This window comes from Lotus japonicus, chromosome 1 (genome assembly GCF_012489685.1).
Source record: "Lotus japonicus ecotype B-129 chromosome 1, LjGifu_v1.2".
In the NCBI taxonomy this organism is placed as follows: Eukaryota; Viridiplantae; Streptophyta; class Magnoliopsida; order Fabales; family Fabaceae; genus Lotus; species Lotus japonicus.
The window spans coordinates 111,264,117-111,275,355 of record NC_080041.1 but is presented as its reverse complement, the minus strand read 5'-3'; the positions used below and the strand labels follow the sequence as shown (position 1 = coordinate 111,275,355).

Below are 11,239 nucleotides of genomic sequence, written 5' to 3'. Positions count from 1 at the left end.
CCTCAGAATCTCACTTCCTTCCTCTTAACACTATGAACAAAGAATAATGTTACTTACACACCTCTCTTTTGAGGTGGAAGAGGTGGAATGATGAGAGAGATAGAAAGAAAATGAAAAGTAAGAGAGAGAAAGAATGAGATGTGATAAATGGTAAGATGAGAGAGATAGAAACAAAAAGAGATGGAAAAGAAATGTTTTAAAAATGAGGTGTGTATATATCATTACTGATGAACAAATTGAGTTCGAAAAAAAAAAACACTATGAACAAATTTTATTTATTTTTTATTTATGAACCCTGCTTCAAAATTAAATCATTAGGGTTTACTAAAGTACACAAGGTTTTGCTGGCACGAAATGAATGATTTGTTGTGAAATTATATTATTTTTTCTGTTAATTCATAATAATATTTTAATAATAAATTAGTTATACATTTTGAATATGAAAACATGTGTAGTAGCTAATATTAACGGGAGATACTGTATATTATTGAAAGTTTTTTACGTACACCTCATTAAAGTCAGCTGATTCCAGAGTTGCTGCTGTGACTGTCAATGGAGAAAGGAATTTCTCACAAGATATGGTTCGTTTATTTGTCCTTTTCACATTCTCTCCTGTCTTTCCTGTTCTTAATTTTCTCCTTTTTCCCATTCCTTCATTTATTTCCTTTTTTTTACGCGTTATTTTAGATCATTTCCCACTATCCTTTACTACTCTCACATGAAAAAAAAAGTATTTTAAAAGTTAAGAGGTGCAATGGATGATAATGAGGAAATTATCATCAAAGAAACCAATAAAATCTACCACAATTAGTAGATAGTTAAACTCTTTAAATATTTTCGATGGTTCAATCCTTAAGCGGTGTGTAGAGAGAATAATTTATTGTAAGAGGTTTATCAACTTAATATGATCTCAGAAACTCGAAAAGATAGTTTAATTTCATAAAAAAATATCAATGGCATACATATACATGCAAAAAATAAAGCATGCTTACAAGTTCACAAACTAAAAAAATAGTAATAAAAAATTAGTGATTTCTGTATATATTTGTTGTAATATCAAAATTAACTAATTAAGTGATTCAGTAGATTATTGCAGGCCCACAGCTAGGGCCTCCAAAAAGAAGGGGCCTCAAAAAAAAAATGAATATTTTTTACAACGGTTTTCCTCAAAAAAGCGCTGTAAATAGTCCATCTTTTACAGCGCTTTTACCACTGTAAACTATTTTACAGCGGCGAAAGGTCCGAACCGCTGTAAAGACCTTTTTTGGCTTAGTATTCCCATTAAACTTTCTCCAAAAAAAATTTAGGGGTCCATTTTTATTATTAACCCAGGACCTCCAAAATGTCGGGACAGGCCCTGATTGTCATGTGTGGTAGAATTTTAACTGTCAATACTTATTGACAATAGAAATGACGACATCAGAAAATAGTGGCAGATAACGATGAAAACAATGATGAATGTTCCAACGCATCTACGAGAGTACAATTTTTTTGTGTTCCAGAAGAGAAAACTGATAAAACTATCTGAAATATTATTTTACTAATAATGATAATAATATAAAATTTAAGATTTATAAAAATATACGATACACATAATTGGGGTGAATTCTGTGGTACCCAAAAATTATTTTGGGTACAATACCCGCATTAAGTGATTTAGTAGATTATAGTTATGTGAAATAGGGTTTTAGCCATCAAGTTTTATTGATGATAAAAAGGGAAACATCTGGAGATCGTGATCGGGGAACAATGGTGCCCGACACCTCTGTTTTGAAACAAATTTTTGGCAATGCAAGGAAGAAGAACAGTTGGGGACTATATGGAGGATTACTTTGCAAATAATGATAAAACTATTAACATTTAAAATTTAGAGCATGTTTTTTTATTGATACACATCATTTAGAGTATGTATGATTCAATTAAATCATGTATATTATTGATACAAATCATTTTAGATACCATACCTTGATCTGGTTTAAGGTACAACAACAAGCACCTTAATCTTAATCCATCATAGACCTAAAAAATCTCCTCAAAATTATTTTGTATGAATTAATCATTTTCCTTTTTATGTTATGTGGTATGGAGCCCACAATGAACCGAACAGGTGGAAATGCAATTGGAAAGTGTTATCCACTGTGTGGAGAATGCAGTGCCACTGAGTTACTAATATGAATGCAAAGAAAAAATATTCATGTTTACATAAAGGTGGCATTTAATCCTCAACCAAAATCCGACCAAGAAAAATCCTCACCCAAGAAAAAAAGTAGCATTAAAGAAAAAAAAAAAGGAGAGATTTCCAAATGTTGCCCCTGCATTGCAGACTATAACTACTCCTCCATCCCCCACTCACTGCCCACTCACCCTCATTATCAAATCTCTCTCTCATTTCCACATTTGTCCTAGTTTTTCTAATTTTCTTCTTTAATTTGGTACCAAAAAGAGAGAGCAAAAAACTAAGAAAACAAGAAATGGCAGTGTTCCTGGCCAGAGTGCTCTGCCTCTACATGGCTTCACTCATATCCTTAATGTGGATGGTTCAGGCTAGAATTCCAGGGGTTTACACTGGTGGTGCTTGGCAAGGTGCTCATGCTACCTTCTATGGAGGTTCTGATGCTTCAGGCACCATGGGTATGTAATGTTGTAACATGTTGCTAAATTTTCAATTTATGTCTATGCATAACTACACATAAATTGATTTTGGCATTGTTGATTTCAGGTGGAGCATGTGGGTATGGAAACTTGTATAGCCAAGGGTACGGCGTGAACACGGCGGCGCTGAGCACGGCGCTTTTCAACAGTGGCCTGAGCTGCGGTGCTTGCTTTGAGATCAAGTGCGCCAACGACAAGCAGTGGTGTCACTCCGGCAGCCCTTCCATCTTCATCACCGCCACTAACTTCTGCCCTCCGAACTACGCTCTCCCCAACGACAATGGTGGCTGGTGCAATCCTCCTCGCCCACATTTTGACCTCGCCATGCCCATGTTCCTCAAGATCGCTGAGTACCGCGCCGGCATCGTCCCCGTCGCCTATCGCCGGTACCAAACTCATTTCACTCTTTTCCTGATTCTAAAATTTAGTTAATGTTGGTTTCATTTAGTTTTCAATTCCTAAAAATATAATATTAATATTTATTTTAGTCCTAACCATTAAGTTTTGCTTAAGAAAACGATACTCACATATGAGAGATTTGTCACTGAATCACTCGCCAATGAAGAACTTTTCACCAATAGAATAGCTTTATTGGTCAGTAAATTAATTCTAACATATGAGAGATTTTTCTTAAGAGGAGAAATATATACATAAGAATAATTCGTGACCGTTAGATTTAATCATGAATGATTAAGATTAAAACAACTTAGTGATCATTTGATCACTTAAAAATGTTATGTGACTTTCTGGACAGTTTATGATTAAATCTAACGGTTGTGATTTATTCTCATTTTTTCACATAACATCACCTTTATCATAAGATACATCATCTATATATTAAATGAGAAATGTTGAGAAACAATCTCTTTCAATAACATAGATATAGTAGCCTAGTCAACCAAAAGGTTTTTTTGTTTGATAAAAATATGTTTAGAGCAGTGAACAAGATATTTAAATTATATTTGTGAGTTGTGAGCAAGGTGTGTGAAATGTGAATGTAGTTAGTTATGCTTGAAGTGGTGGTTGTTTTGCTTTATGGGTCCATACCCTATTGATGATAAATGACTAATGAGTGTTTTGGTTTGGTTGATATTTACGCAGGGTGCCATGCAGGAAGCCTGGTGGGATCAGGTTCACAATCAACGGCTTCCGTTACTTCAACCTAGTTCTGATCAGCAACGTCGCGGGTGCAGGGGATGTTGTGCGCACCTACGTGAAGGGCACCCGAACCGGTTGGATGCCGATGAGTAGGAACTGGGGTCAAAATTGGCAGTCAAACGCCGTTTTGGTGGGCCAGGCCCTGTCATTCCGTGTCACCGCCAGCGACCGTCGCACGTCCACCTCCTGGAACATTGCTCCGGCACATTGGCAATTCGGTCAAACTTTCACCGGGAAGAATTTCCGGGTCTAATAACTCACTATACCGGTCACCAGTCAACTTCACTTTTTTTATTTTAAAATATTAATATGTGAAAAGCACAACACTCCATTTTGTCATGGTTTCCCACCAATTATCTATTTACGGTTTTATTTTACCCCCTTCTGGCGCCCATTTTCGTAGCAGATGCTGCTGCTTTTTTGACTGGATGTTTCGGAGACTGTGAATGTGTTCAGAGAGAAAGGTTAAAAATATAGATGGATTGGGTGAACTAGAACCAGTGAGTGAATGACAGCTTTCTTGTGACAATTTGTTGACTTTTGGGGTTCGTGCCTTTGAGGTTGTGCATTTCAATTTGTATTGTTTTGTAGACTTGGAAAGAAGAAGAGCATAGGAAATGCTGAAGCGGCTAACAAAAGTGTTAGCCCGCGGCTAATTAGTGTTGTGTTATTAAACTGATGTTATACTCAATGTATCTGAGAAAGGTGTGTTATGGTTAATACATTTATGCTCTTCAAGTTCAACCTTTTTATAATGTTTGTTGAAACTTGAAAGAAGGAGATGTGCAGATGGTGCATGATTGTCTAGAACTAAATGGCAATCACCAAAATTAAAAACCCCAACTACTATACTCTACAATTAATAATTTGAAATCAAATCTTACTTCATTTATTTGTTTCACTCTAGCAGAACGCTATTTCTCTCCGGCATTGCCGCCCTGCAACAGAAGCAGTGCACAGTTTACATTTCAGCATCCCTCACCATAAGGGGCTTCCCTCCTCATAGTTGGTTTTGTATCCAGTGTAGTAGATTTTTTTTTATTCTCTTTAGTAAGGGTTTTCCTATCCTGTAAATAGGATTTTCTTTTATGTTTTACCTCCTATGTCCTTCTATCATAAGATTAGGAATTCTAGAGACAATGGGACTCTATTTAACAATAACTTAGGTAGCGGCCAACCTAAAGTTACCTTTAGAGCAATCTCTTGAATAGAATAGAAGAGGTTGTTAGTTGTTGGCACAAACAATTTGAACACATTTTATGCAGGGACAGGATCACTTCCTATTCCAATACTGGGGGCATTTCAAGTTGCCTTGTAGAGTCGGCGCTATAATAACAGTCAAGGTCAGCGAACCCTCTTGGAGAGTCCAAAATCAACCATGCCAACAATGGGAATGTAATCTCATCATTTGGAATTGTTGACAAACAAAAATGCCCCTATTTGAGAAGAAGCTGCAAAGCAAAAGGCCACACTCCAATAAAATTCCCAATATCAAAAGACAATTTCATCACAAGGAAAATTTGACTGGGAAGGACCATACTGGGTCATTAATGCAACCAAAAATTGGGCATATGACTAAAGTCACTTCTCGAATACATATTAAAACCCTGCTCCATAACTGGTTTGACCGTTGGAATTCTTTGCAGATGCTGTCACTCTCTGCATGCACACAACCCAAATCTTTGCACAAGGCAATTCCACCTCAAGTCCCAACTCAAATAAAGTTTTACAATATTCCCATCTCAATTACCCAACAAAAAATGGGAGACAGTTGACATCACTGACTCGGCAGTGTAGTCCTGATATATGAAGCCATATTGAAGTTTCATTCATTGCAAGTATCAACACAAAAAACCATAAACATAATCTGCTAAAAAAATGCATATTCTGATAATCAGTATTATACGCAACAGTCATCCTATAACTGAGTATTCGTATCTCAGTTTTGAACCAAATCCAATTATGTTAGAGCAAGAGCTTAAAAGTCGGTCCCAATTCAAAACACCCAAACTCAGCCTCGTGTTTTCCTTGGTTTTGATTTCCATTGCTTGAGTATATGTTCAATACCCTCCTTCAACAAAGCCTTCCTTCCTTCTTCAAAATTCCAGAGTTCTGGAATAGGATATCTACCACTAGGGTTGTATTCATTTAGTTCCTTCAGAGCAGTAGTCACTGCTTCATATACCTCATCACCGAATTCATCCTTCAAAATCCGGATTTTCTCGTCATCTTCATCCAAGATTTCCTGAATAATATAACCAACATACATCAGATCATGCTCGGTGCCTGGGAACATGAGGGAAAGAAACATGCCAGCTAAGAGCTAAGACACGACTAACACCTTTTTCAGCCAATTTAATTCTAATCAACACCCTAAAACCTACCATGCTTATTAACTATTTCCAAATGACGCATTATATTTTTAAAGTATTACTTAACATGGATAATGAGGCAGGCGTTCAGGTAATTTCTGCAATAAAAATGACAACACAAAAAGTTCCTATTAATAAAAACATAACTTCCCTTTCAACACTTGTTATTCTGGAAGTCATTTTACCTTGGATTTTCCTTCTTTATCTGTTAAAATTTTAAATGGATGCCAGCTTGGATCTCTAAGATAATCCTCCCACTCTGAGCAAAACTCCACTGCTTTGATATTCACGTCATCGCCAGAAAATTTTCTCTTAGCAGCTTTTATAAATGGCTTACCATCAAGGTCCCCCATTCTTTTCACAAAAATTTTAGCCCGAGCTGTTGTTGTCTTCCTTATACTCTGTGAACAAGGAAATCAGATTACTTGAATAAAATAGAAAGAACAAAATTAGGGCAGCAACAGTAACACCAACAAACTAACTGAATTTTTAGAGCTTACTTTGCTAGAAAGTGTAAGCCACAGATCCATTATGTGGAACAAGCATTGCATAATATTGCAAATTAACTAAAAAGGTAATAACAAAAATCTGGTCTTTAATAGACCTGACCGAATTGTACCAAATTTTATAGAAAAAAGAGGAGAACCAAGCAAACACAAGATTTAGAGAACAGGATAATACCAATAAAAAACTGCAATTCCTCGTTTTTAGAAAGTAGAGTTAAAACAAATAATGTATTGTTTGTGCACTAAAATACATATAAGCAGATCAATGTAAATTATTGAATCAAATCACCTATGTCAGTACCCCAAATATAATTCCAACTTCATGATTTGAAACTTGGCACTCTGCTAAAAGTAAAATATGAATTTGCATTTCAATTAAATTTATGCTTAAAATTATAACGTATTTTGCACAAATAAAGCACTCAATCACGGTTTAGAAAAAGATTAGTTAGAGAAGACCTTCACCACCCAGAGTTGATTTTCAGACCATTAGATGAGTTGAAAACCTAAAGGCACAATAAAAGCATAGAGGTTCAAATTTATATGCGGATAAAACATGCATACACTTATTAATTCCTTCCTAGCATCTTGCAACTCATCATTGGTTTTGCGCTCCTTGATAACAAGTGTTTGATGCATTTGTTCAATTCCTTCCCATTCCTCCTCCTTATCCTGCAGTTCCATTTTAATTGCATCCAATTTTTTCTTCTCGTCCACATCATCCTCTCCCATGTGTTTCATTACCAGAACAGCTCCTCTCAATCGTTCAATCTCCAATTCCAATGTTTGTTTGGCATCGAGTTCTCTTTGTAGTTCATGAATCTTTCTATGCAGTTTCTCCTTTTGTTTCTGCAATGTCAAACCACAATTAGTCAAAACCATAATGGTTAACTGATTAACTACTTTACACAGAATAAAATAGACTCCATGCCTTCTGCTCTTCAGCCAAATGCATCATCTTCTCATCAGCCTTATTTTGCTCCATTATTGCCTTTTCATTCTGCACATAAAATACAAAGAACAAAGTTCATCAGTATGAAGCTATTAAAATAAGAGGGGATTGTACTGGGAATTCAACACAAAATACAGCCTTATCCATAAATTTAAACAGTCAAGATAGAGTACATTTTTCTTCTCAAGATCTAGTTTCTTTCTCTCATTTATATTTTGTGCTTGACGCTTTTGCAGACCCTTCTCACGGTCATCAAGTTTTTTCCTCTGAGCTTCGAGCTCCAACCTGGCCTTTTCATGATCCTTCAGAATATTTTCCAAACGATCACGTTCACTCATCTGCATCTTTTTTGTTTCTAATGGAACAAAAGACGAAACACTGTGAAAGCTACCATGAAAGATTAAAACATCAAAGCAACAACACCAATTCACACAAAGTAAAACAGATCTCCGACAATAGTCATAACAACCAGAGCGTTTCACTTTCAATTCAGTGAGACACATGGTGAGGTAGTTGATATTAAAAACAAATGAATGAAAAGAAAACTAAGATGAACTAGAACAGTTCAGTTTAAGTTTTAACATACCATTATTATAAAATTCAGTCATCTCCTTATTCTGATCCATCACTTTGTTCAGGGACACATTGATCTCATCACATTTGCTCCTTACGTTTTCCAATTCCTTAGTCTTCGTTTTCAAGGTATCAACCAAACCGGAGACAAGCTTCGATGTTTTCCTCTTGTCTTCTGCTTCTTTTCCAGAAACAGTTTTCAAATCCCCGTTTTTCCGAAGGTGATCACCAATTATACTCTTCTGATGGTAGTCGTCATCGCGAGCCACCCAACCATATAGTTTATCCCCTCGCTGTCTAGTAATGTAGTAATCTCTCTTACCACAATGCTCTGCTTCAAAACTCCTTTCAAAGTTCATGGCATTGAAAAAGCCATCCATCTCTCTATTAAAATCAACAATGGCAAACCCTGTATGACCGTTGCGGTTCCATAGTGGATGTACTTTCAAAGGATTAAATCCTTTCAGTGTAAACTCGTCCCTTAGCTTGCTTCCACTTTCTCCTACATACCTTCCATTTTTAAATTCAGTAGGAACGTTAGCAACAATGCCCATCCAAGGCCAAACAAATAATTGGCCTTTATTATCAGCTTCTGGGGTAGGCTTCACAGCTTCTGGGGTAGGCTTCGCAGCTTCTGTTGTAGGCTTTACAACTTCTGCTCTAGGCTTCACATCAAGATACTTTTCAATGTACAACTCAAGAGCAGAGTGTTTTGCCATATCTTTCACGCCCCGTGATCCTCTGGAAAATCGTGAGGCATGTTTCAAGATCTCACGCAAAGTGTAATCCTGCTTGTCTGCGCAGAACGGACACCTATACGTTGAATCAGATATCTTCAATTGATAGTAATCATCCTTCAAATCCTTATAATATCTGCCCTCGTAGTAATCGAAGTCAGACTCGCGCTTACGTTTTGATTTATGAGACATCTGCAAATGAAATTGTAAGAGAAGGTTGATCATCAAACACCAACGACAACAAGAGCAAGATACTAAGACTAGGCCAAGTAACTTCAAAGCCATGGAAAAACAAATATTGAATCTAATGCAGAATAAACTTAGCAACTGAATGAATACAACTAATTTTAATTAAAGAAAGTAATAAAAATAAAAAGAAGATGCCTATCATGCTGAAAGATATTCCAAGTTAGTTTATCATCAATGATTTTCCCTTTTATGCACATTTAGCCCACACACAATATGCTTAAGAAAAACAATTTATAGTGTACTTCACAATAAACTAGAAGTCATTGTAAGAACAGGTCAATCATCAAAAGCAAAATAAACAAGAGGTAGATACTGAATCAAAGGAAAAAAAAACTTGAATTTGATACAGAACAAACTTTTATCTACTATAGCAGAAACTGAATAGAGTGAATGAAGTGAAATGCTTATCCCTAACTAGCAACAGAGCATAACTTGAAGAAAAAAAACAACAGCTGAGTAGAACTAATTTTGATTAAAGCAAGTAATTAAAGGAACAACCAGACTAAGATCAAGCTGAATAATATTCCTATTTTGTTCATCATCACTGATTTTTGTTCCTTTTATGTCCATGAAGGCGATTCACACAACGAAATAGTAAAGTAGAAATGTTACCTTGTGGTGGAAGATTGGTGTTTGACGATACGTTGAGGAAAATGAGGGATTCGGAGAGAAAAGTGGTTGAAAACGGTCAAGAAATAGAGAGAATCAGAGAAGACGAAGAAGCGACTTCGCCGCCGTTGGTTGAGGCTCAACCACTACCACCAGCATTGGAGGATTAGGGTTTTGAAACGAGAGAGAGAGAAAGAGAGAGAGAGGATTTTGGTTCAGTGTTTGTTACGCAGTGCAGAGAAGAAATGAAATGGTGGCAGTGTGCGTAATGCACTCTTGACTCTTGGTCTCTCTGGGTTGTGGTTGTTTTCAACATTCCATATTGGTGTAAGACTGTAAGAGCATCTCCAACGCTGGTGTAAGGAACCGTTTCTTATTTTTTTTGGCAGCGTTGGAGTTGATCTAGGTGGCAGTTTGGTTCCTTACAAACAGTGCAAAGTTCCTTCCACAAGGAACTTTGCTTTTTAGTTTCTTAGCACTAAAAAATAATTTTTTCTCTCACCAAAACCCAACTGATTTTCGTGGGAATACAACAGAATGAAGATGAAGGCTAGAAGAAGATGAAATTGAACCCAACACAGATATGCAGAACATAATAGGAAGACATGAAATTGAAAAAAAACAATATCATTAATTTTTTGAAAATTACAGAGAACAGAAAAGTAAATTTTTACAGAGAAAATAAAAATTCATGGAAGCTCGAATCTTGTAGTGCATGTGTGAAAAGTGACCTCCTTTCCTCCGATCACGTGGAAAAGGAACCACATTAGCTCCGATCTGGTGGAAAAGGAACCACCTCCGATTTGCTCCGATCTGGTGAAGTTGATGACGGGTAGTGATGGGGATGTCGGATTTGATGGAAAAGGAAGCTCCTTTGCGAGCTCAAAGCCTTTGAGCGTATGAAACAAGGGCTATGGGGGCGGAAGGTGGCTGTTTGGTGGCGGTGGTGGCCGGTTGGGGGCGGATTTGTGGCCGGTTGAGGGCTTAGGCCAGAGAGACAGAAGAAGTGAGGGAGAGAGGATTTGAACCCATAAGTCAGAGGAGGAAGAAGAAGTGACAGAGCGAGGAAGAGAAGAAGAAGAAGAAGTTCAGAAGAAAAGAGGAAGAAGACATGAACGGAAGAAAAAGCAGATTGAGAGCGTGAGAGGAAGGGGGTGAATGGAGGCTAGGGTTTCATCAACAGGTTGGGGGATTTGATTTTATAGCTGGTGACCGGTTCACCCGGTCATCCACCCGTTGGGACCGGTTCCAGACCGGTTTTGACCGTCTGGAGCCGGTTTTAAGACGGGTTTGGGTAAAAGTGACCGGTTTGACCGGTCTTTAATATTAAAATTGAATTATTGATTTAATATTTTAATTTAAATTAAAAATTGATGAAAATTAAAATTATTTTTAAATTAGATTACTGCAAAAAAGAATTATTGTTATAAA

General features: G+C 36.8%; 2 protein-coding genes across 2 annotated transcripts; one reads left to right on the top strand and one right to left on the bottom strand.

The window, feature by feature from the left end:
- Positions 1–2,344: 2,344 nt before the first annotated feature.
- On the top strand, positions 2,345–4,554 carry LOC130729239 (expansin-A6-like). Its single transcript, XM_057580916.1, has 3 exons — positions 2,345–2,631; positions 2,720–3,038; positions 3,754–4,554. The coding sequence occupies exons 1-3, from the start codon at positions 2,472–2,474 to the stop codon at positions 4,061–4,063; spliced, it is 789 nt and encodes a 262-aa protein (XP_057436899.1). The 5' UTR covers positions 2,345–2,471; the 3' UTR covers positions 4,064–4,554.
- Positions 4,555–5,615: 1,061 nt separating this feature from the next.
- LOC130729238 (factor of DNA methylation 4) lies at positions 5,616–10,976 on the bottom strand. The gene is made up of 7 exons (XM_057580915.1): positions 9,812–10,976; positions 8,227–9,142; positions 7,814–7,995; positions 7,620–7,688; positions 7,253–7,537; positions 6,368–6,583; positions 5,616–6,055 (listed from the first exon to the last, which is right to left on the bottom strand). Exons 2-7 carry the CDS (start codon positions 9,140–9,142, stop codon positions 5,822–5,824), a joined length of 1,902 nt encoding a protein of 633 aa, XP_057436898.1. The 5' UTR covers positions 9,812–10,976; the 3' UTR covers positions 5,616–5,821.
- Positions 10,977–11,239: the final 263 nt, after the last annotated feature.